The sequence below is a fragment of the Citrus clementina genome, unplaced genomic scaffold (assembly GCF_000493195.1).
Source record: "Citrus clementina cultivar Clemenules unplaced genomic scaffold, Citrus_clementina_v1.0 scaffold_5, whole genome shotgun sequence".
In the NCBI taxonomy this organism is placed as follows: Eukaryota; Viridiplantae; Streptophyta; class Magnoliopsida; order Sapindales; family Rutaceae; genus Citrus; species Citrus x clementina.
Window position 1 is genome coordinate 6,013,009 of NW_006262201.1, and position 24,454 is coordinate 6,037,462.

General features: G+C 35.8%; 3 protein-coding genes and 1 long non-coding RNA gene across 10 annotated transcripts; 3 read left to right on the top strand and 1 right to left on the bottom strand.

Moving 5' to 3' along the window:
* LOC18042688 (embryogenesis-associated protein EMB8) lies at nt 1–10,646 on the top strand. Of its 3 annotated transcripts, XM_024184312.1 has the most exons (14): nt 1–331; nt 569–658; nt 1,132–1,193; nt 1,545–1,645; nt 2,613–2,702; nt 3,162–3,284; nt 7,742–7,819; nt 8,094–8,179; nt 8,395–8,443; nt 8,542–8,598; nt 8,714–8,844; nt 9,174–9,257; nt 9,821–9,890; nt 10,055–10,646. In XM_024184312.1, the coding sequence occupies exons 1-14, from the start codon at nt 75–77 to the stop codon at nt 10,481–10,483; spliced, it is 1,707 nt and encodes a 568-aa protein (XP_024040080.1). In that variant the 5' UTR covers nt 1–74; the 3' UTR covers nt 10,484–10,646. The 3 variants fall into 3 exon arrangements, with proteins under 3 accessions (XP_024040080.1, XP_024040081.1, XP_024040082.1); XM_024184313.1 differs by lacking the exon at nt 9,174–9,257; XM_024184314.1 differs by lacking the exon at nt 1–331 and having other exon boundaries at nt 577–658; nt 1,107–1,193.
* Nucleotides 10,647–11,517: 871 nt separating this feature from the next.
* LOC18042689 lies at nt 11,518–14,562 on the top strand. Its single transcript, XM_006431619.2, has one exon. It carries the CDS (start codon nt 11,655–11,657, stop codon nt 14,385–14,387), a length of 2,733 nt encoding a protein of 910 aa, XP_006431682.1. The 5' UTR covers nt 11,518–11,654; the 3' UTR covers nt 14,388–14,562.
* Nucleotides 14,563–15,343: 781 nt separating this feature from the next.
* LOC18043087 (probable trehalase) lies at nt 15,344–20,195 on the bottom strand. 2 transcript variants are annotated; one of them, XM_006431622.2, is made up of 12 exons: nt 19,741–20,195; nt 18,041–18,590; nt 17,758–17,877; nt 17,391–17,506; nt 17,170–17,270; nt 16,971–17,080; nt 16,738–16,810; nt 16,477–16,644; nt 16,283–16,370; nt 16,053–16,152; nt 15,744–15,957; nt 15,344–15,639 (listed from the first exon to the last, which is right to left on the bottom strand). In XM_006431622.2, the coding sequence occupies exons 1-12, from the start codon at nt 19,754–19,756 to the stop codon at nt 15,541–15,543; spliced, it is 1,755 nt and encodes a 584-aa protein (XP_006431685.1). In that variant the 5' UTR covers nt 19,757–20,195; the 3' UTR covers nt 15,344–15,540. The 2 variants fall into 2 exon arrangements, with proteins under 2 accessions (XP_006431685.1, XP_006431688.1); XM_006431625.2 differs by having other exon boundaries at nt 18,041–18,742.
* Nucleotides 20,196–20,307: 112 nt separating this feature from the next.
* On the top strand, nt 20,308–24,193 carry LOC18043088. 4 transcript variants are annotated; one of them, XR_002905314.1, is made up of 5 exons: nt 20,420–20,637; nt 21,850–21,996; nt 23,289–23,415; nt 23,535–23,601; nt 23,693–24,193. It is a non-coding gene; the product is annotated as an uncharacterized LOC18043088 (long non-coding RNA). The 4 variants fall into 4 exon arrangements; XR_002905311.1 differs by having other exon boundaries at nt 20,308–20,637; nt 21,850–23,415; XR_002905313.1 differs by having other exon boundaries at nt 20,308–20,621; nt 21,850–23,415.
* Nucleotides 24,194–24,454: the final 261 nt, after the last annotated feature.

Here is a 24,454-nt window from a genome sequence, read left to right on the forward strand (position 1 = left end):
AAAACAAAACAAAACAAAACAAAAACGAATTCTCTCGTCTTCTCCGTTTGCATTTCTTCATCTTCTTCCTCTCCATGGATCGCGTGATTCGCACGGACGCTTCAGATTCTCCATACAATCTTCTATTTAAATCACTCTCATTGATTCCTTTATCTCACTATTTCTTATTTATTTTTCTGATTTTTATTATATTTCTCTACAATTTCTTGGAGATTCATTTCCTTCGCGATTTGGTCACCGGGTTCAGAGGCGACCCCGTCTACTTGACCTACAGCGCCTCCTCCAAGCTCTACCAATCCCTCGCTGCCAAGTGTCATGTCCTCCACGGCAGGTCAAACTTTCAACTTTAGTATCAGGACTTTTAACTTGTGTTGTAGTTTCTGTTTGATCCATGAAACTCCCAGGGACGTATTTGAAAAAATTTGTGAAATTTAGGGACGTCTCTACAATTAAGGGATGTGTTTGATGAATTTTGGAACTAGCAGACTATGCATATATTTTTTATGAACATTAAGGACGTCAATGAAATTAACCTTTTTTTTAAACCCCCAATGAATGGTTACTGCAGGTACCTGCCAACTCCATGGCTGTCCAGTCCTCATCTCCAGACGGCTTTCTTAACTTTTTTCGGGAGGGCACCGGATATCTCTTACAAACGGTTAGCGTTGATTTTTCATTTTTTTCCCCCGTAATTTATGTTTTAGCTTTTATTATTCATAAATTAATAGTACTTATTATAATCTTGTTTGTAGGCATAACATGTCTGGTTTAGGAATAATGAACTAGAGTAAAACAAGATAATGCAATGCTTAATACTCGAAGTGTGCGGGGAAAAAGGGGGAAAAAAAAGTCTCAAATGATATATGTATTCAAATCTTCAGCCGTAGGGGGTGTAAAAGTTAGGATAGGGTATAATCTAATTTTAACACAGTTGGTTTCAGCATTTGTATGGTTAAAAAAGCACTTGAATACTGGAACAAGGCTCTCATATGTAATGCAGTAGAGGAAGAGCTTTATGGTCTACTTGAGCTCATTTCTACATGCATGAGTTAATTGCCGACTTTTATTTTTTATTTTTTTCATTGTCTATGATAATTATTTAACAGGTTCTGATGTATTGCTTATGATCAGACACCTATTCCAGACTCCTGATGGTGGAACAATTGCTTTGGATTGGCTAACATATTCTGATGGTTAGTATTGGTGATATATCCCCATTGTTAAGATGTACTTTCACATGAATTTGATGTCACTGCTACCTTATTATTAACACTTCTGTCATCTGATAGATTGTTACTGTGTTGAGCTAAATTGCATTGTGGTTTTACTTAATGACAATACCTGAGATTTTTTAACTTGAGATGATACATGAACTTAGGCTTTTAGTAATTGCTAACCTTACTCTGCCAGATGATATATGGTTGATTTTAAGCTGGTTGTTCTTTTTGTTTAAATTAAAACAAGGTTATTAACATTTTCTTTTTTCCCATGACACGTAAAGTTATTTGCTACTTTATTTTAATTTCTGAATTTTTAATTTGCAGTTATTCAAGGTTCCACCCATGTGAATCGGGGCATTCTAAATTGTGAGAAAAATCCAATTGTGGTTGTGATTCCTGGCTTAACCAGTGATTCTGCCGCGGCTGTAAGTGCTGATCTTTAATTATTTATTTATCTTTTTTTTCTGGTCTCCCAATGTATAAATTACAAACCAACAACTTTGATACTGTTATTACCTAGTGAATTCAGATGAGATAAGCCTTTAAATATGACAATACAATAGATTAATGTTGATTCACCAAGTTCACAACATAGGATATGTTTATGTTTTTCAGGTTTTTAGTTGTGTAACTCAGGGATGGAGACAGAAATCCAATTCTATGAATTTTATTAATAAGAGAAATTTTTTATTTTGACAGTGGACCCATTCTCCACTTATAAAACCAGAACTGCGCGTAACAAACTTAAAATGACAGGGAAGGAAAAAAAGTATCTAAACCAGAATACTATTCCTATCTGATGAACAAAGAAAAACGAAAGTACCCTGACATTGTTAGAGATATGAACTGACTATATCCTGAATTTTAAAATTAAGACCATTTGTTAAAATTAGTTTTATTTCTTTTGTAGATTTTGTTTTTCCATGGTTATATATTACCATATAGATACCTGTTATTGCGACACTTCTGGGGTTCAATTCGCTAAAACCGTGCCCAAATAACTTTTCTCTTCTTTCTTGCTTTTTTCCCATATTTTCTCTTATTCCAAAAAAAAAAAAAAAAAAAAAAAACTACCATTATAAGGCCATCCTATACTAAGGTTCAAATAAAGACACTCACATATAATTTTAGTGCCTTACTGTTCTCATCTTTTATATCTTAACTTTATACATGTGACCGTTTCGTTAAAGCTGTCAATTTATGCAATATTAATTAAATTGTATTAATGATTTCCGCTTCTTGTGCTTGTGACTGGAACCATGTTTCCAAATCCCTTCTAGATGCATTGGCTGATGTCTCTATGCTTGCTATGCTAACCAAACTACTTTTCTATCAGCCACTCACTCCCTTTGTTTTTCCTTTAATGTCTTATGGAACTGTATTATGTAACAGTATATAAAGCATCTTGCATTCAAGATGGCAGGACATGGCTGGAATGTCGTTGTAAGCAATCATCGTGGGCTTGGTGGCATTTCACTAACTGTGAGTTCCTATGGAATGTATTCTTATCTGCTGTTGATTTCTTTTCTTCGAACTACGCTATGTGATATTGGATAGTGGGTTGGATTTATCCTTCTAGTATCATACAATTTTGCTCTTCATTTAGAACATTTATTTCCTTTCTTTTTTTAACATTTTGTTAGGGTTTATAAATGCACGTTGCTTGAGAGATAAAGAGCACAAAAGTAAAAAGAGTTATTAGAACTCTTACTATTAATGTTAATCAATTTATATTCAAATTCATGTGATAGGGAGCAAGACAGAGAGAGATAGGTTGTGAGTAAAAGTAAAATAATGGAATGTCATGTATATTTTAGGTAAAACACAAATGCTTGTCATGATATCACATGAAATCTCTTTTGTGAAACTAACAGTGTAAATTCTTGATAAATTATTGACTAACAAGTTTTCTTTGTTAACTTTGGAGAAATACATGATCAGTCTGATTGCTTCTATAATGGTGGATGGACAGAGGATCTCCGGAGAGTCATTGACTATCTACATTGTCAATATCCAGAAGTTCCTCTATATGCTGTTGGAACTAGCATCGGTGCCAATATTCTGGTATATACTTCTGGCTTTATTTATTTTTCCCGTTTAATAGCTTATGCTCAGGATATTTTAAGTTTGACGGTGTGATGATTTAGATGATCTATTTTTATCGTTTTCTATCTCTAAATTGCTTGAAGATGATTTTTCTTGCATTTTTTAGGGTACTTGAATGTCTTTGAAACCCCTAGGCAAACCAGATGCTTTGGAAGTAGGAATACATACTACTTTTTTAACAGCTTGCCAGATTTCCAGATCTCTAATATAAGTAATGCCTCTATTAATGGTCATGAATTATTTCTCTGTAGCTCATTTACTTTCTTTGTGACACCACTATACCTTTTTTTGATCTCGAAATTTCCATTCCCAAGAAATATCTTAATTGCCCCAAATCCTTTATCTCAATCTCCTTAGCTAAACATTGCTTTAATCGGCTCATTTCTTCTATATCATCTCCTGTCATAATTATATCATCTACATAAACGATTAAAACCGAGAGCTTGTGTTTGGTGGAGACTTTTGTAAAGAGAGTATGATCTGCCTGTCCTTGACTATAGCCCTGGCTCTTCACAAACTTTGTAAACCTTTCAAACCAAGCTCTAGGTGACTGCTTAAGACCATATAATGATCTTTTAAGTCTACATACTTTGGATCTAAACTTCTCAGTAAAACCCGGTGGAGGCTCCATGTAGACTTCCTCTTCAAGATCACCATTGAGGAAAGCATTCTTTACATCTAACTGATTTAGAGACCAGTCAAGATTTGCAGCAACTGACAAAAGAACACGAACAATGTTTAGTTTAGCCACTGGAGAGAAAGTCTCAGAGTAATCCATTCCATAAGTTTGTGTATAGCCTTTCGCTACCAGTCGAGCCTTGTATCGTTCTAAGGACCCATCAAAGTTATATTTCATAGTGAATACCCATTTACAACCAACAGCAGCTTTTCCTTGTGGTAGATCAACTTTTTCCCAAGTAGCATTCTTGTCCAAAGCTCTCATCTCCTCAAAAATAGTCTCCCTCCATTCAGGAACCTTTAGAGCTTCCTGTACATTATTTGGAATAACCACACTAGAGACTTGTGAAATAAAGGCACGAAAGGAAGGGGTCACATTGTTATAAGAAATAAAGTTGGATAAAGGATGTTTAGTACAAGACCTAACACCTTTCCTAAGAGCAATAGGAAGATCTTTTTGATTTGAGGAATTTAACTCAAAATTACCTGGAGGATTCTTGTCAGAATTTTCATGATCCAACCTCTGGTCAGATTCTTGGTGATGCTGTAGGACAGTGTTCCTTTTTTTTTTGTTCTAGGTGCCCCTTTGAATACACAAGACCTTTATACCGTTTCGTGCACATCTCTAACATTCCAGAATTTTGGTTATGTGATAGCATTAACGAAGGTTGTCCAGAATTTTCAACAGTTAATTCATTTGGATTCCCTTTCTCATTTTCTTTAGGCAATCAAATTCAACAGTTATAACCTTTTTGATTTAACAGTTAATTAATACAATCAAATTCAATGTTTAAGTCAGAATCATTTAAGCACATATCATTTTCACTATTGTTTTTCTCCCCCTGAAAATGAAAATTGTGAGAGTATGATTGTCCTTCGAAGAAAGTGACATCCATAGAAACAAACATTTTTTTCAAAACTGGATCAAAGCATTTATAACCTTTTTGATTTGTAGGATAGCCTACGAAAATGCATTTATGTGCCTTTGGATCGAATTTTGTTCTTCTAGAGTCATGGTTATGAACAAAAGCAATACTGCCAAAATTTTTTAATGGAATACTTGTTATTAACCTTGAAGCTGGAAAACATTCATTGAAAAGATTTATTAGTGTTTTAAACCCCAAAGTTCTTGTAGGCATTCTATTTATAAAAAATGTGGCTGTCAAAACAGCTTCTCCCCAAAGATACTTTGGAACTTTAGTTGTGAAGCTCAAGGCCCTAGCAACTTCAAGGAGATGCTTATTCTTCCTTTCAGCCACTCCATTTTGTTGTGGAGTATTGCTACAAGAACTTTGATGTATAATTCCTTTCTTATCAAAAAAATTCCCTAACACATGATTAAAAAACTCTTTGCCATTATCACTCCGAAAAATCTTAATCTGAGTCTGAAATTGTGTTTGTACCATAGTATAAAATTTTTTAAACACACTTTCAGCATCAGATTTATCTTTTAGTAGAAATACCCAAGTAACTCTAGTATGATCATCAATAAATGTAATAAACCAGCGTTTTCCAGAAAAGGTTGCCACTCTAGAAGGGCCCCATACATCACTGTGAATCATAGTAAATGGTTTCGATTTTTGGTATGGTTGTGGTAGAAAAACAGCACGATGGTGTTTAGCTAATTCACAAACTTCGCATCGAAAATTGAAAGCTTTTTTATTCATGAATAATTTGGGTAATAATTGCTTCAAATATTGAAAACTTGGATGTCCTAACCGAAAATGCCATAACATAATCTCATTGTTACCGGAAATAGAAATAGAATTGAAACAAGTCTGCTGATCTTGCCTTCCAAAGTTCGAACCATTATTAAAGAGGTAGAGGCCACCGTCTTGCCTAGCATCCCTAATCGTCTTCCCTGAGGTTAAATCTTGAAATTTACAATGAGAAGACCAAAATTAATTTGACAGTTATGATCGCGAGTTAATTTACTGACTGACAAGAGATTATAGGACAAATGAGGAACATGAAGAACATCTTTCAAATTAAGAAGAGGAGAAATAATAATTTTTCCTTTCCCTGCAACAGTTGCAAAGGAACCATCTGCTATTTTGACCTTTTGATTTCCTGCACAAGGTGAATAAGAAGAAAACAACTGCGAGGACCCAGTCATATGATCAGTTGCTCCAGAATCTAATATCCAGGAGGTGTTTGGATTGATACAGGTAAAGGTTGTGGTGAAAAAATTACCTGATTGGGCTAAAGAACAAGATGAACTAAAATTTCCTACGGATTGGGATTGAAACATCTTGTACAGGTGCTCCATTTGTTCCTTAGTAAAAGGAAGAGATTCTGAGGATGACTGCTGCTCTGGATTAGTGGTGCTAACCTGGAAAGCACGAGTATCTCCTGCTGGCCGAGCATCGTCACCTGATTTCTTCTTCCAATTTGCAGGTTTTCCATGGAGTTTCCAACAACTTTCGCGTGTATGCCACGGTTTCCGACAATGATCACACCATGGCCTTTGTTTGCCTCCTCGTCTATCTCCTTGTTGCTCATTACCACGAGCTACAAGGGCTGAACCATCAAGATCAGTCTTTGGTTCCTCTACTCGCTTTAACATCACATGTCTCCGAGCTTCCTCGCGACGAACCTCTGAAAAAACTTCTCTAATAGAGGGCAGAGGTTTTCGCCCCAAAACTCGTCCTCGAACCTCATCAAGGTCTGTATTTAGTCCTGCCAAAAATACAAACACTTTTGCTCAACTTTTTTCTTGTATCGAGCACTATCATTTGGACTCTCCCATACCTCAACTTCAAACATATCCAATTCCTGCCACAAAATCATCATGTCATTATAATATGCAGTTAGATCTCTATCACCTTGTTGCGTCCACCGCATCCGAGTGTTTATTTCATATAATTGAGAATGATTCTCTAGGTCAGAGTATGTCTCTCTAACAGCCTCCCAGACATCACGAGCAGTTGGCAGAAACATGAACGGCTTTCCCAAAGTAGGTTCCATGGAATTAATAAGCCAAGTGGTAACCATTGAATTTTCTGATCGCCACTGTAGGAATTTTGGGTCATCAGCAGCTGGAGGTTGAATTTCTCCATTTAAATATCCGACTTTGCCTTTGCCATCAATCACCAAACGCACAGACTGCGACCACTCTAAATAATTTTTACCATTTAACTTGTGAATGGTTATTTGTAAAGTGTTTTCACTAACAGGCACAATTGGGGATGGTTGGGAAATCCCTTCAGAGGATGTCGCAGTGCTGTTAGCGTTGGAGGAAGCCGAATTAGAGCCAACCATGGCTGCTTTGTAATTCATGGCCAAACCCTAAAGCTCTGATACCATGTAGGAAAAAAGGAAAAAATAGAGAGACAAAGCTATAGAACTTTTCCTTATTATTCAAAACACAGTGATCGGTAGAAATAAATAGGAAAACTAGAGAGCAATTTTAGGGCTAATTTTTAGGACCATAAAATCAGAGTGTATCTACTTTCGTGATTTATGGTATTTTCCTATTTTATTCAAATAACAAGAAAATAGCTAAGAATCCCTAAATTATCGACAGTATTTCTCACTGTAGTGTCACAAATGAATCGGAAGGAAATTATTGGGACATTCCAAATTTCCTGACCTGAGAGTTAGTTACCACGGTTGCACAATTTTCTTCGTAGGGTTGTCTTTTTTGAGTTCTTTGGTATAATAAATTTATGTCTCTGTAATGTAATTTAGTTCATATGTGTATATATGTATACTCATGACAGGGAATACTTTTCCAGGTAAAATATCTTGGAGAGAATGGGGTTAATACTCCTCTTGTTGGAGCTGCAGCTATCTGTAGTCCTTGGGATCTCTTGGTTGGTACTTTTAAATCTCTATATATTGGTTTCTATTACTTTTTTTTTTTAAAAAACAAAATGAACTAACCCTGCAAACTATTGGAATTTTCTTGTCTCTAATTGTTTAGCTTTTATTAATTCGAACATTTATTTGTTATTGATATTTGCCAAGTTTCTTAATTTATGGCACAAACAATTCCAAGTTAAAAAGATTTGTAAATCATATTGTCCCTGCTAATTCTGTTGTTTGCAATCTCATCTCAAGTTGCTTATGGCTTTGGCTTCTGTGCAGATTTGTGACAGGTTCATCAACCGCAGGCTTGTTCAAAAATGTTATGACAGAGTGATAGCAATTGGCCTACGAGGTTTTGCACAATTGTATGTTTCTAGACTCTATTGTTATTGATCTTGAGGAAGACGCTTATATTTTGGGTGGGGGGGGGAGGGCGGGGGGAGTTCCAACTGTGCCTACAAGGTTTTGCACAATTGTTTGTCTCTAATGTTATTGATCTTCAGTAAAATGCTTATATTGGGAGAGGAAGAAAAAAGTCGCAATTGCCTTACAGCTCTAATGTTATTTATGTTCTTCGTAGGCATCAATCTACTGTGGCTCGCCTTGCTGATTGGGAAGGCATTACAAAGGTACTTTCTTCTTCTTTAGTTTTTAAACTTCACCTGGATATAAGCATATCAGCAAACATAATCAATTTACATTCCTGTCTTCCTTTGTTTCTTGGCAGTCCCGTTCCATCCGGGACTTTGACAACCATGCCACTCGTGTTCTCGGAAAGTTCGAGGTAATCTTGTTCACCAGATTGTGGATAGCCATTACTGACATTCAAGTACCCTAAAAGTGTTTGATGATCTTTATCTTCATGCATGAACTAATTTTAAGATTATATTGTTTCCCAGACTGTGGATGCCTATTACAGACATTCAAGTAGTGCTAACTTTGTGAGAAATGTATCGGTTCCTCTCCTTTGCATCAGTACCCTAGACGATCCAGTATGTACCAGAGAAGCCATTCCATGGGATGAATGCAGGTAGACTCTGGTATCATAATTGAGCAATTGCCTTGTTCATTTAAAAAAGGGGGAAAAAAATAGGTTGTCTTTCTATTCTTGCACTCGAAGTCACAGAAGGCTTTATTGACCAGAGAGCAGTATCATGTAGATGCAAATCTTGTTATAGTATCCCAAAAATTCCTAATAAATTAAACAAATGGTGCTTGTTCATATATTAAACATAATTTTCTCTAGATAGTTTACTCTCTATCATTTTCATTCACATGAATTTATTCTGGGATGTCATAGACCACTGATCCATGTTATTTATAAAGAGGAATTTGTTCATAAGTTTGATTTGTTCATAGGGCAAATGAAAAGATTATCCTTGCTACCACGCGGCATGGTGGACACCTTGCTTTTTATGAAGGGATAACTGCTAAAAGCTTGTGGTAATTTTGCCTTTGCTCTGTTGGAATTGTCAATGACACTTTTATCTCCCTGTTTCTTTTCCATTTTTAATCTTTAATAGCATTTCATTGTAGTTGTGTTTGTGAGTCTGTAAGAATGTGTGTTTTTTTTGGGTCCATTTCATTGTGTAATTGAGTGTCAAACATATTCAGTAATCAAATGATGTGAACCACGGCGGTATTTTGTCTACTAGACTTCTTTAATAGATTGGAAAAATTGATTCTTGAAATTGATTATGTTAAGCATGAAATGAGTGAAATAAGCATCCCTCAATGACAAAGCCACACATTTCATTCCCAAATGTCATTGGAGGTTCTCATATTCAGAAATTTTCAATCAGGCAATGCACATGCTTATTAAGAATTTCTCTAATAAGACATTTTACCCACATGGATGCATGCATGCATCTAGTTTGTCCAAATTAGCTTTTCACATTTTATTTTGACTTTTATTTGAGTTACTAACAGCTTTGTCAGAATTACTTTTATAATTAAGCATGTTTATTGTCCTGTCTTTAAACATCACTTGTTCCATTCATTTGCAGGTGGGTGAGAGCTGTTAATGTGTTTCTGGATGCACTAAACACCAGCCCATATGTAAATAGAAGCACGAAGGTGCGAAACTTTCAAAGTGCTTAAACATTACTTTTTTTTCCCCTCCCTTGAAGAGGCTTATAGAATGATTTTTCTGATAAATTGCAAAATTAAGGGATTTTATTGGCCACTGATAATTGTTAGTTAGAGGCAAACTATTATGAATTCTGTATTTTGCATTTCAGGTGCAAGAGTCTTCATCAACTGCTCCAATAGAATCTTCAGTTGATCAGGGGCCTTACATAAATGTTGCGGAAGATGGAATGGTGGCTGCTGTGGGCACTATGGCTTCAGAGAAGGTAGTAGAAGACACACCAAGTGAGCCCGTTACTCAAATTAAGAAAGATGAGGACACCAATTTAGACACCAATTCCATGACAGAGGAAACTCTTCCTGGTATTTATGGCACACAGTCATCAAACCAAAATGTCGATGATCTAATTGTTCCAATAAGAAGACGCATGGATCAACTTTCGCGGCACAGCAGGATTTCTATCTGGTTACTAGTATGTATTGCCATCACAACCACTTGGCCGCTGGTAGGCTCTGCTCTTATATTGTTCCTCAGAAGAAAGTTCAAAAGCTTCACACCCATGGCGTTGCTCAGAAGTTAGAAGATAGAACCCTTCAAGGTATTCATAATTTATATATCATTGTATCCAGTTGTTTGGAGAAATTTTAATGTTATAGCTACGATTTACAATTAAATCATATATTAGAAAGTACAATAAAGATGTAAGAGCATCCTATGATATAGATCAATTTCATAATCAACAATATTTTTGTACTAATTTAAGCTTGTAATAAACCAAAATGATCTATAAATTTTCTAAGAAGAATTCCCGTGAGAAAAAGTTTTGTTTCCAGAAATGTGGTGAAGGGACATTCATCCAATCAAGTGAAGATTTGGAAAAAAAATAATAACAACTCTATTATTACTAAATGATAATTTTATTTTGCGCAAGTTAAGATAATTTTGTAGAGAGTTTGGTCCCCTATACATTATAAGTAAAATCAAGAAGTTAACTTTTTTTTTTTTCCTTAAGTTGTTACAATCTTTAAATATATTACAATCCAAAACTTTTTCAAATTCTAGATGCATGCATTTTGTAGTACAAAATTAGATATCTGTCGAACATTAACTTACAAATCAATTCCTTAATATTTGGGGAACAAATATCGAAGATATAAGTACTATTAGACTATAGTGGCATTTCAACTCTTTAATATAAGTAAACTTTAATCATTAAAATCATACAAGGGAGAAAAAAAATAGTTAATTTTTTATTACTGGTAAAATGATGATCTTCAAGATACCTTTTAAATTATTGTAACTCTCAATTTATCTCTTATTTTAATTAAGAAGATAAAACTATTTTTTATCAATGCATCCTTATTATTATTATTATTTTTTGAACAAAAATAAAATAAGTTAAAGTATACAATGATTTAAAAGATATTTTAAAGATTTATTATTTTACTCGAGGTGTCCTGAAATTAACCCAAAAACTGAAATTAACCTAAAAAAAATTAGAAAGGATTAAATTTTAATGATTATGCAAAGCTATAGAGTGTTTTAAATAATTTAAAACAAATAACAGGTCTTAGCTGTAATTGTCATAAACAATGTGGAATCCGCCACCACTTACGTTTGGGCGGCAGAGCAGAAATAAAATGATGAGCGAAAAGCTTAAATAGATTGAAGAAGCATATGAGCATGAGCGGCATCATCTCGATCTCACTTGTATGTATGTATTTAATTTGTTTCAGTAGATTGTAATTAAGATGGATTTCACAGAAGAATTGAAGTCCCAGTTCCCAATAGGTAAGTTCTTAAAGCCACCACTTCTCCAGTCATCAGAATCAATACAGGGCCCACTCTTCTTCAATCCAAACCCAGAAACCCTAACCCTCCTCTCCTCCTCCAAAACCCTTTGCCCCCACTCTCTCTTTTCTCCGCTCCCCAGACTCACGCTCTCTAGATTCCTCTCCACTTCCTCCTCTTCGTTGCTTCCCTCCACCTCCACCTCCATCGCCTCCCAATTCGGCGATGTTGGGACCCACCAACACCCTGATGGCTCTCTTTCCGATCAGGATTACAACCGCCTTCGGCTTCTTTACTGCCCGCTTAATAACACTGCCATTGCCTTCTTCCCCACTGGTGACAACAATGACCAACTGGGGTTCTTGGTAATTTCAGCCAAAGGCTCCCGTTTTGATGTCCTGTCCGATGAAGACGACGCCATTTTCATGGTTTTAAACCGGCTCAACGGTCGAATTCGCGGGATTCTGGTGAACCCAGTTGAGGAGTTTGATTCGGCTTTCCAAGGTAATTCTTTGGTCAATGTTGGTTATTTGTTGGCTTTTACTATGTACTCAGTTCATTGGTTTAGTGTCAAGGTTAGTAAAGCTAGTGAAAGCACTACAAAGCCTGTTGTGAGTTACTTGGGTTTTAAGTTGTTTAAAACTTGCTCTGTTGTGGGTGCTTGCTGGAGCCCTCATTTGCCTGAGGAGAGTGTGGTTCTGTTGCAAAGCGGTGATTTGTTTATGTTTGACGTGAATGCTCGGGAATCGAAAGGGAAGAGATTGAGAGTGTCGTGGACTGATGATGATTTGAGTAGTTCCCAGAGTTGTGCATGGTTGGGTGTTGAGTTCAGTTGGCACCCTCGGATTCTGATTGTTGCACGGATGGATGCTGTTTTTTTGGTTGATTTTAGGTGTGATGACTGTAATGTTAGTTTGTTAGCGAAGATTGATATGTTGAATTTGTACGCACCGGTTGAAAAGGAGCTGTTCCATACATTTTCTAAAGTGGATTCTGATGGTTTTCATTTTGTTTTGGCTTCCGACAGTTTGTTGGTTCTCTGCGATGTGCGTAGGCCTTTGATGCCAGTACTGCAGTGGGCTCATGGTCTTGATAAACCCAGCTATATTGACTCTTTTCGGTTGTCTGAACTAAGGTCAAATTCGAGAGACAATAGGTTTGAATGGGCTAATGAATCAGGTTTTGGCATCATATTGGGGTCCTTTTCGAATTGTGAATTTAGTCTTTTCTGTTATGGACCTTCTGTACCTGGTCAGGGAGGTCCTTTTGCTTCAGAAATTTCAAAAATTTTCAAGTCTCTTTATGCGTGGGAGCTCCCTTCAGGTTTATTATTGTCAGGATGTGATTGTCAGTGTGGAAGTTGTCTCATGAGAGAAGAGTTCTCAAAAGATGCTCTTCCTGTATGGATTGATTGGCATCAGAAGAAAGACATTGTTCTTGGTTTTGGCATATTAGACAGCAATCTTTCTGCCCTCTTCCATGAGGCAGATGAATTTGGTGGGTTTACTCTGATTAGGCTCATGTCATCTGGGAAACTTGAAGCGCAGAGATATTGTGCATCATGGGATCCAATTAAAAAATTTGAACCAGCCCATGGGGCTTCGATGCTGCATTTTGAAAATGACTTGCTGTGTTGTATGGGAGGCATGGATTACAGATTTCGTAAAACATTCAAGTACCTTAAATTTGACTATCTTTCTGCACATTTAGGTGGTAATCTTACTGAACTTTTGGATTCCAAAATGAAAAACTCTTTCGATGGTCTTCAACAGAAGTGCTCTCTTAGTATAGAATTTCACGAAATTTTGTGTGAGAAGTTGAACGTTTGTGGATTCAGTCGATTTAGAACATCGCCTGACATTTCTATTGTTTTTGGTGACATAAGCTTGCCGTCGAGTGTTTGTGAGGTTGCTTTGAAGAGAATATGGGCATGCTTGCCGATGGAACTACTACAACTTGCATTTTCCCGCTATGCTGAAATTCTTGAAGTGTGTTCGGATGAGAAAGCATCTTTGGAGTTTTCAGTGGTCCCAGACCTACCCCAGTTGCCGCCTTTCTTCTTAAGGAAGCATTTCTGCCGTAGCAGTAAGTGGTCGCAGAAATTTCAACGTAGTGATGCCATTGTGGGTCCTGTTCTTCCTCTTCCTATTCTTGTTACGCTTCACGAATTACACAATGGCTGTCCATATTCACAAGAGGTAGGCAAATTCTCGTCAGAGGAGGAACTTAACATTAGGTGCGATGAAGTTATGCAAGTGGCTAGTGAAATGGCCGTGTCAGATTCTGCCGCTAAGTCTCACAATGATCATGCTGTCTCTCTTGCCGATGACAGGGACGATCTGTGGGTTGACTCTCAAAAATTAAAACCTTTCATCTGGTACAATCCAACTGCGTTTGAGTGCACCACGAGGGATGATAACCGTGCTTTTAAGGATACTGTATTTTCTAATTTTATTTCAAAAGTGCCCGAGCAGCCGTCATCTCCTAAAGACAAGGCGGATGGCATTGCGCTAAATCTGTTTGATGATCTTTGCCCCATTGCTCTGAAGTATGATGATTGTACTACGAATATTACACCTCCTGAACTGAAGACTTTCAATGTACTTAAGAGGCAGTTCTCGAGATGGCAAGACGGTTTCTCTCCTTACCGGGATTTTTGCACTCGGTTCAATCTAAAAAAGCAACGTAAATGATTGTTTGATAACTTCATTCTTTTTTTCCGCTTCCGAACCTTTCGGCATGTGTCCTTAAATCATTGTTTTGTTTATATTGTGAAAGAAGAAAAAGAAGTATACTTGTTAATAAAGTTAGAATTGTACAAATTAGGAAGAAATTTTAATTTGTAAGTATCAGTTGCCTGGTCAAAGAAACTAAACTGAAGATGCTGTAGTTTAACTAAATATAATTATTACTTGTATGATTTATTTTTTTTAAAAAAATGCACATATAATATGTATGTGTATTAATTGAAATAATATCTTTGATGTACCATAAAGTCTCTCAAGTGGCTAACTACAGTAAATGCCTCACGTGTGAAGCTTTTACAACCGTCCAACATTTGTCTAATTTCACATTTGTATCAACAAATTATTGTACTTTAATACCAAAAAGCACTTGTGAATGGTGTCATATGAATAATCCCACTCTTAAATGATTGCCAGTCTTTTGTGTGGGAGTTTATGGTTTCCAATCTCTGTCTTAAATTAATCATTGGCTTGCTGATGATATAATCACATTTCCACCTCCTTCATTTGAATATTCTTTCAGCTTGAATTTTAAATGTTGTTGCATGTATATCTTGATAATGGGTTTCTTTAGTAATAATTAAGGTTGGCAAAGAAATAATAAAAGAAACTGAAATTTGGCAACATGCCAAATTAATTAGTGAAACAAAAGGTACTAATAATCAATAAAGCACTTTAGAAAATAATTTTTTTTTTTAACTTTAATTTGTCAGTTCCTCAATCAGAGTGTTGACAGAAACTTATTAACAATTAGGCAACTAACCCCACCTGCTTTGGAATGGAACATTATTTAACTATCAATGCTCTCAAAAATCAGATTACCACCGTTGGTCTGTTATTCTGATTCTGCTGCTAAACAAGTTGCAATTCCAGCAGCACAAATTAAGAAGGCCACAAATTTGAAATTTTATTAATTTCCTCAGCTTCTCCATTAACCATCAAATAAGAATAGTTTGCTTTCTTTTGCTAGAAAATGCAAAATATGAATGTACATAATATATCAAGTTCCCACGTTCAATAGAATTGACAAGACATGAAAAAGAAGGGAGAGAATCCAAGATAATTAGGTCGGTAGTTATAAACCAAGTCAAAGCTCATCTCTTCAGAGCAGAACTCCATTGCAACCTATCTTCAGATCTGCTGGCCACCCAAACTCCTCCAAGAACGCCAACACGACTCCATTTGACCAACCAAAACCAGTCTGTAATTCATCAGAGCAAATGAGGTACATAGATGTTCATTGTTAAGACATTAGGCACCTAAGTTTAATAGATACACTTGAAAGAATAAACAATTATTTACTACCTGGGGTATGTATTCACCACCACCTCCAATATCTCCACATTTTTCTACATTATATTTTTCATGCATAGCACCAGTTTCTTTGTATGCAACATAATTGGTATTGATCCACCTCATAGCAATGTCTTGTGCCATTGACTTTGCTTCTTGTGATCCTGACTTACCCAAACCTTCTACTATCATGTGTTGAAGTGGCGCCCAGCCGTTAGGAAAGTCCCTGTTTCATTTGGTAACATTAAGTAATAGCCAACAAATATAAAGAAAAATCTAATTCAAATGCTAATATTGAATTTGTTACTAATTAATTATTACCATTGTTCTTCTGATCTTGTCAAAGAAGTTGCAATTCCAGCAGCACCGAGTAAGCCTGAACTTTGAAAGCTTTTTCGGACTTTCTCCACTATACAAGTATCTGGATAACATAAAATGCTTCAGAATAAACAATATTCTCATTAAAGCATTCTCAATATTCATCAACTATTCAACTTAAGAATCCCTATTTATTAAAAGGCATACTTCTATAGCCAGTTAGGGTTACAAACCAGAATTGAATAAATCAATCCATATGGGTACAAAGTTTGAGGCAAATGCATTATTATTTTGGTTTGAAGCTTTCCATCTTTGGCATTCCTACAATACACGTATTAAAGTGATAACATTCAGGGAAAGAAAAAAAAAAAAAACACAGCTGAGGAAGTTATGTCTTAGCTAATAAACATCACATTCAGGCAATTACCTGGCTACCAGTTCCATTACTTATCCAGTAATCCAGCCATTGCCCATTTTCTTCATTCCAGAAAACAGAGTCTATTGCCTCTTTCCTTGCTTGAGCAGATTTCAAGAAACTCTCAACTGTTTTATTGTCTCCAACAATTTGTGCCATGGAAACAATGTCAAGTTCCATCTGGTTCAACATACAAACATCACTTAAATATGGGGGGGAAAAATGGATGGACTTCCAAGTCTCTAGACTTACTAAGAAGGCAGAGACTTTTACCTTGAGTATAAATATATTTAAATCAACAGGTAATATTGATGTTATTGCCAATGTGGTGAAATCCGAAGTATTCCTGCAAGAAGACAATTAAACTCCAGAAACTTGTCAACTGAGTTTTGTCTGATAATTAATTAATTGAATCACACAGTAGAGGAAATGACTTTTCTCCAACTGAACTTAATTATGTCGTGTTTGCCTAACAGATATTGGTTTGATGCAAGATAATTAATTACCTCATCCATCTGGTACTAAAATCCCATCCTGATTCAGCAACGGAAGCCAATTCGCGATAAAATTGCTCTTTCTCAGAAGCATTCAAGAGCTTAGAAGCATGCACCTTATCCTGGTAGAGGAAGGACGTTAAAATTTATCCTAACAAAATTTCTTTTCGCACCTCATGCTCAGGTAATTCTGATGGAAAGAAGAATATACAGTGGTTGAAGATTCAGGTCTCGGTTTGTTCCACATTGCATAATACCGACTCAATGTATGATTTCTACCTCGATTATCTTGGACGTTGACCTTATGTATTCCTACAATACATTAACATGTATATCAGCTACATAATTACATTCAAGCAAACAGAGAAATGAAACTTGCGTAGGGGAGGATAATCAAGCTGTTCATGTAAATTAAGTATATATTCAGTATACCCGAATTCCAAAATTGATGTTCTTTGAGCAGGGCAGGAAGAGCCTTTTTGACCAAATCCAAGTCACCAGTTCGATTGTAAATATCGTAAACCATTGCACTGAGAAGGGGAGGCTGGCTGCAAGACATAAACCCATGTTATGTCAATAGCAAGTATGGTGCACAGATTGAAAAGAAAGCATATATGATACATGGTCAGAAAGATGGGAACATTTGACATGTATCATTGCAGAAGACACTGCAGACGCTATGCCAAAAACTTTGGTATGATGGGAAACTGAATGACAAAGAAGCATGATTTGACAGTTGTAACTAATACAATAGATGTTGGAACCAAAATTAGTTGGATAACACAAGAAGAAACATTACCTCCTGTTGGTGTAATAAGCTCTTGCACCATTAAGGACATAACCGTATGTATCAATAAGATAAATGAGATTAGTCACAATTGCCTTCGCTGTCTTATACATCTTACTTGCTAGCAAGCCCCTGCACGCACATTGAATCACACCCATAAAAAATTTTAGCCTCACAAAAGCACTTAACACTAGAGAAAAAAAAAATTGTCTTACAATGTCACTGGACTGGCATCGAAAAAGGGAAAATAAAACAAATACAAAAAACTAAAAATAGAACAAATACAAAAACTAACCTGATAACCCAGTAAGAATCCCAATAGTAGACCTCTCTAAACCGGGAACCTGGAATAACAACCGGTCCAGGCAGGGGAAGCAAAGTGTGGAACTCAGGCCGCTCTGATACCGAACAGGAAACTCTCCGGGACAAATTCTTCCACAAAGCATGCACCTCAAGAGCCCATGCTCTCACTTGAGGGTTCTTCACCTTAGGCAAGAACCCATCCGGTTCGGGCACAAAATCTGGTGGTTCAGCGTACACAAGATCGTTTCCGGCACCATCAAAATATTCGTGCATAAACTCCTTGAAATCAGGAATCGAAACTGACCCAGTTGCATTTCTCGGTAGCTTGTGAAAAGCGGTAACAGTTGTGGAAAGATTGGACTTCAACGACAAATCAACGTAAAGTTTTGGATCAAAGTCTTTTTGCCCGAAAGTTGCAAGAGCAGTTTCTTGTACATGCTCCAAGAAAGTGACTAACGGGGTTGTGGGTATGACGGGGCCTCTGTCAAAATTGCCTGTTGCTGGCTTTGACATAGCTTTTGGGACAGTCCCTGATGCTGATACTGATGCAAGCAACAAAAACAACAACGATAGAGAGAAAGAGGACACGGGGTGGTTACCGTTACTGTTACTGCTACGAGAATGAAAGGATGCCGTGCGCATGATTGGAGATGAATGAAGAGAGGAATTGTTGCTTAGGAGACATGGCGGGTTCCTATGTAAAAGGAATATCAGTTGAAGTAAACGGGTTTTGTTTGTTTTGTGGAAAGATTAGTCACTAGAAACTTTCTTTGGCTATTAATTTTGTTTATTTATTATTTAAGAAATGCTATTGCCTGAGTCAACGACTCGTCAGTTAACTTTTTCACTATTAAAAAAATAAAAAAGTTTTATAACCTTACTCTCGTATGTTTTTTTTTTTTTTTTTTGAAAAGTAGAAGAGAGTTAAAATAACTCATTTCAATCTTAAAAATTCTACTTAAAATATACTAATGTTTGCTAACAGAAAATCACATGACAAAAATAAGTCATGTACCAATAGACACTACCAGAAAATCACATGATAAAAATAGTTGTAAGATTTTAATAATATGTATGCTTATTAACAAATAATGTTAAAATTTAGTGTATTTACTTAAAATTATTTTTTTTTTACAAAATGAACTTTAAATAAACTTATATAAAGTTATAAAAACTCTAAATCGTCATTTATTATATAAGTTGAACCGTTAATTTATGATTCACACCAAGCGTTAGCCAATTTTCTTCCATGAACATGAATTACTCCTAGGGATTTTTTGCTTTTAAATCATTAAGTTCGAAAAACAATCGCGCAAAAATTGTAGGATTAAAAATAACACAGATGTGGTATTGCGAATGTAAGATAGGCCGCCAAGCCCTACTCCGACCAGTTCCTGCAAGTAGGGTTGGGCAATTTTGGATTCGGATTAATCCGATTGGATTTTGAATGGTTCGGGTTGAAAAAAAAATCATCTGATTTCAATCCAAACTTCAAATTTGATCCGATCCAATCCGAAATAAATAAATCGAATCGGATAAATATTTCGGATGAATTTGCATTCAGATTGGTCTGGATTAAATTCGAATTTGGGGCTTTATAGCAATTTTTACAACAAAAAAAAAATCATAAAATTTACAATTAACGAGAACAAAAGTAACCAATTTATTAATTATGTAGAAGGCTGGACGTACCTAAGCAATGTAGCATTCTACATAATATGACGCCATTCCCAAACCATCTTCAAGTGACTAAATTGAAGACATTTGCACAGCATCCAATTCGAGAGACAGAGAGAGAGAGAGAGAGAGAGAGAGAGCAAGAATGGCCAGTGAAGGAGCCCTTGGATCTCGTAAAACTTAGCCTCGACGAGCGCATCTATGTCATGCTACGATCCGACAGTGAACTCCGCGGTAAACTCTAGAACGTCGGCTGCTCGTCTGGAACGTCGATGGCGTGCGGCGTACAACTTACCGGCTGAACATCGATGACGATCAAGATGCGAGCAGGATTGTTTGGGTTGTGTCGCCGACGTAGGGGGTGATTAGAGGAGTTTAAAGCCTTAGATGTGTGGCTGATTTTTGATAATTGGGTTTCAATTTGGGATTTTGACTTCTAATTGTATAATTTGCAAGATGGCAGGTACCAGACATCTGTCCACAAAAACATAGCTAAATTGATTGGCGAAGTAGAGGATCCAGCTGCAGTGCATACGTGATTTGGAATTACCGATTTTTGGCCGTTAGATTGCAAAGAGAAAAATCCAACGGCTCTGAACTAACGTATGGTAATAAAGATGTTAACTGGTTACTGGCATTACCAGCGTTTTCAGAAGAAAAAAAAAAAATAGGGTTAGTCGGTTAGAAAAATCGTCGGCGTCGTGTCATTAAGGGGTTTCTAATGGTAAGTCGTTAACTAGGCTTTTTATATCCAGACGTTGGGGTAATAGAGGAGAAGTTGGAAATCTCGTCGTCCATCAATGAACTGAGAAGAGAACTCGTACACGGGCCGTATTGAAGGGGATTTGATGAAGATCAAATCGTCGGTGGAGATTCAAATGCTGGTCATTGAACGTGTAAGTGAAGATTGAGGTAAGTTTTTCATAAGAATTGCAAACTTGAGGGTGTTAGTTAGCGTGCTTGTGAATAATTAATTTGTGTAATTTTATAGTGGGTATATTGGGGCTCTGAAATTATACAATGGGATGAAATTATAGAACAGGATACACACAGTATAGGGGTGTTTGCTTGTCTAATGTAGATGTAAGTCGGGTTTCTTTTTATAGTTAGCGTATTATAGATTTAAATTTATTCACTTTGATTATTTCTCTATGGAGGCTTTCAGAATTGATTTCACTGGATCCCAAAAGCTTAACCATTAAATAAGTATCTTCGTATATGTCTAGTTTTATCTCGATTGTACATGTCACTGATACTGCAACAACTCCATAGACTTCAAACCAAGTTGTTCTGGCTTATTTCTTAGAGGTTCTACACTGTCAAACAAAATTCGGCATATTTTTGTGGTTAAATAATGACAACTGTTGTTGTGTGGGCTGTTTTTCCTTTTGTCATTTCAGCGAAATTAATATGGTATGTAATCTTGTGTATGTTTTGAAGTCATAATAAAAGTAATTTGTGTTGTCATAACCTCCTTATGTGATATAGGATTACAAACTTGTCATCCCTGGCTGTTGAAATTCACAGAGCCAACTACTTATTCTATATCTCCTATGATGGAAAATGGAAATAAACTCCTTATATGCCCAGGAATTAGGCAAAATCTAGCCTGTGTGTACAAAACCTTTTGATTAATCATGTCAGTTTTAATCAGGGCAGCTTTTAATACAAAATCACTCACTATTAATTGTTGCACATTATTTTGATTTACACCAAGTATTTGGCTTGCAAAAGACCACCTGCAGCTCTACAAGCAATCTAAACTTATTTTCCACAATCGCATTCTTAATCATAATCACAAGCAGTCCACACATTGCATACCATATGTTCATTGTGTCATCTGGATTATCTCCATTTTCCATCTGCAAATCTAATATATATCCATCAACACTATGCAAATGTGTTGGATCTCTATCAGCCTGCTTCTGTAACATCCCAATTGTGTTACGTCTTTATCTCTTTTAATATTTTGAATTTATATTAATTTTTAGATTCAAATTTAATTTAAAGACTGAGTTAAGTTGGATAAGAAGTGTAGATTGGGACAACCCCTTTGTATTTAAATTGTATTAGCTTAGTGGAAGCTTATGTTATTAACTAAGTTATGTGGGTATTAAACAACAGAGAGAGAAGAAACAAGAACAAAAGAAAAGAATGAGTGCAGTGGAAGCAAACTAAGGTGTGTGCTGGGTTTTCATGAAACTGAAGAAGTTTGGGGAAGCAAGAAGCTTGAGAACGATTCTTATACAAGGAAATGGTCGTAGTTGGGAGGTTTATTAGAATTGGATGAAATGTTATATGTAGTTTTGAGCTTATGTTCTTTATTTAAGGTTGCTGCATTTTCTTATAATTTCTATCTACTTTTTAGAAGGAGTTTTTGTTGCTGATCAACCAGAAGATATTGTAGCTAATCAGGATTGACCCGACTAAATCTGGGAGTGGAATATTTTCCAACAAATAGTTTTATCTTATTATAATTAATTCTTAAGCATCTGTTTTGGTAATGTCTGCACTAATATAATTGTAATCCATAAATTTCTTAGCCATGTCTGACATTGTCTTTTAGTTCAACAGAATTGGTTAAATGATTTGATTAAGATTGATAAGAACTAGATATTAATTATATTCTTATATTGTTATCGAAAGAAAATGGTTAGAGTTTTATTAAACCATTAATTAAACTAGCTTGTGGTTTATTTTATTTTTTAATGTAATCTGTATTGAAATTTATGTTTAGTTGTTAATTAACCATATGATTATTTGTTTTTTAGTATTACAACCTAGTGTTTGTCACCACTATGAAAGAGTATATAATTTCTTAAGTGTTTGGCCTCTGGATCATATTTTTTAGGAGTAATTTAATAACTTCCATAATTTAGTTTTTATATTACCTCTGTAATTAAGTTGTAATTTGTTTTCCTGAACCATAACCTTTTATAATCACTGAACTGTATTTATTTTGTGTAAGTTTAGAGTTTATGTAAGTTCTGAATAGTAATTATTTATACCAAAAATTGTAATTTTCTGTGATTAACTAGTCTGTTGAGTGTTGAGATAAAGTTCTGGCTACACTTTTAGAAAAATTTGTGTTCTGCTTAGTAGCTTTTATACTCCCTTACATGTACCCTTTCTGAATCATATGCAGATTTAGATTTTAGTTTTTGGGGCCTTTATGGCATACAATAGGTTTTGGGCTGTATGCCTGAACATTTAGCCTTTCGGGAGTAGCTCTGCGCATGCTTGTACGATTAGCTTGATTTATTGTGTATGACTAGCTTATTACCCTCGGTACATTGTTCGGTAATTTTTTTTTTTTTTTTCAGTTGTTAATGCTATAGAAATAGGTTTTATTGTGTTTGCCCTTTTAGCTGGCCTGCTTATAACGAAATTGCTTGTACAATATAGATGATATAGCAATTATCAATAATTAGATGTAATTTAAATTTGTTATGGTTATATGATATCTGAATAATTAAGTTTGAAATCGCTGATTTGAAGCCACGAAGGAAGAGAATAGCCGTTTAAGTGGAATTTATAATTCATTTTAGAGCATTGTAATGCAGGAATGAAATTGGGGACAGTTCGTAAGCAGAAGGCATTCAATTCTGATAGCTGTACTGAAACGATGATTGCTGTCAATGGTGAAGGAAATAGAGCCATGCAAAATAGCTATGGATTTGTCAGCTTCTTGTAAGTTTGTGAAATAACTCGAAAAAAAGGTCATCGATCAATTATTTTTTTTCACATAGAAAGATTGAACTTATTTTTTTCTTAATGAGAGGTTTTTGTTGAAATCTTTGAATGTTCAGTGAGGAAGCTGTACGTTGGATACATTGGATAAAGGCAAATGATGAAAGGGCATGCAGTACAAGAGAGGTTAGTAAGCTGGAAGTGAAGTTTTAATTGATTTAGTTGAAATACAATATGTTAGGAATGATAGGTATTAATATCCGTTGAATTCCTGTAGGTTCGAAAAAGAACTAGGATTGGGATTTAAGAACTTACCACCGGGTGAAAAAAGCAAAAATATAAGTCAGTCGCACAGAGTTGAGAAAGTTGCTGATGAGGAGGCCAAATTTCTAACCCGGTGCGGACCCTATAGGTTTGCGGCTGCTGTGGGACAACTGACAGATGAGTAGAGGGAAGTAGTTTGTGAAATGGGACTAGACAATCTCATTAAACTAAATCTTATTTTGTATGTTTTGATATCATAATAACAGTTTCTGTATTGCAACGAATGTTATGCCTGGGTTTAGTGCTTTAGCAAACTTATCATTAGTCCATGTTAAACTTGTTCTTAGCCTACATTGCTCATGAATCATGATGGTGCATGGGTGAATAAACTAATTATATCCTCTGGACAATTGCTAGGTTGTGATATTACTGAGCTGTAACATTATTTATGATTGTTTCCTTGCTTCAAGCATTTTCTGCTTTCAGGTTATGAATGATGTGCGCACTCTGATTATACCCATCTTTACTATATGGAAAAATAAGGATTTGATGCGCTAAATTACTGTTGATGCAACGGTTCTTGTAAATGTACTTGAATGATCAAATTTCTTTTGCCTTCTGTGCTGCTGCAGTGACCTCAAAGCGGGTTATTCTGGAGAGCTTTTCCTCTAATATTTGGATAATCATTTGCGACACTACACCATTATCTCCAATATTCGAGTGGTCATTCACAAGAGGATTTTCCATTGTTTACAGATGGTTCTTCATTACACTA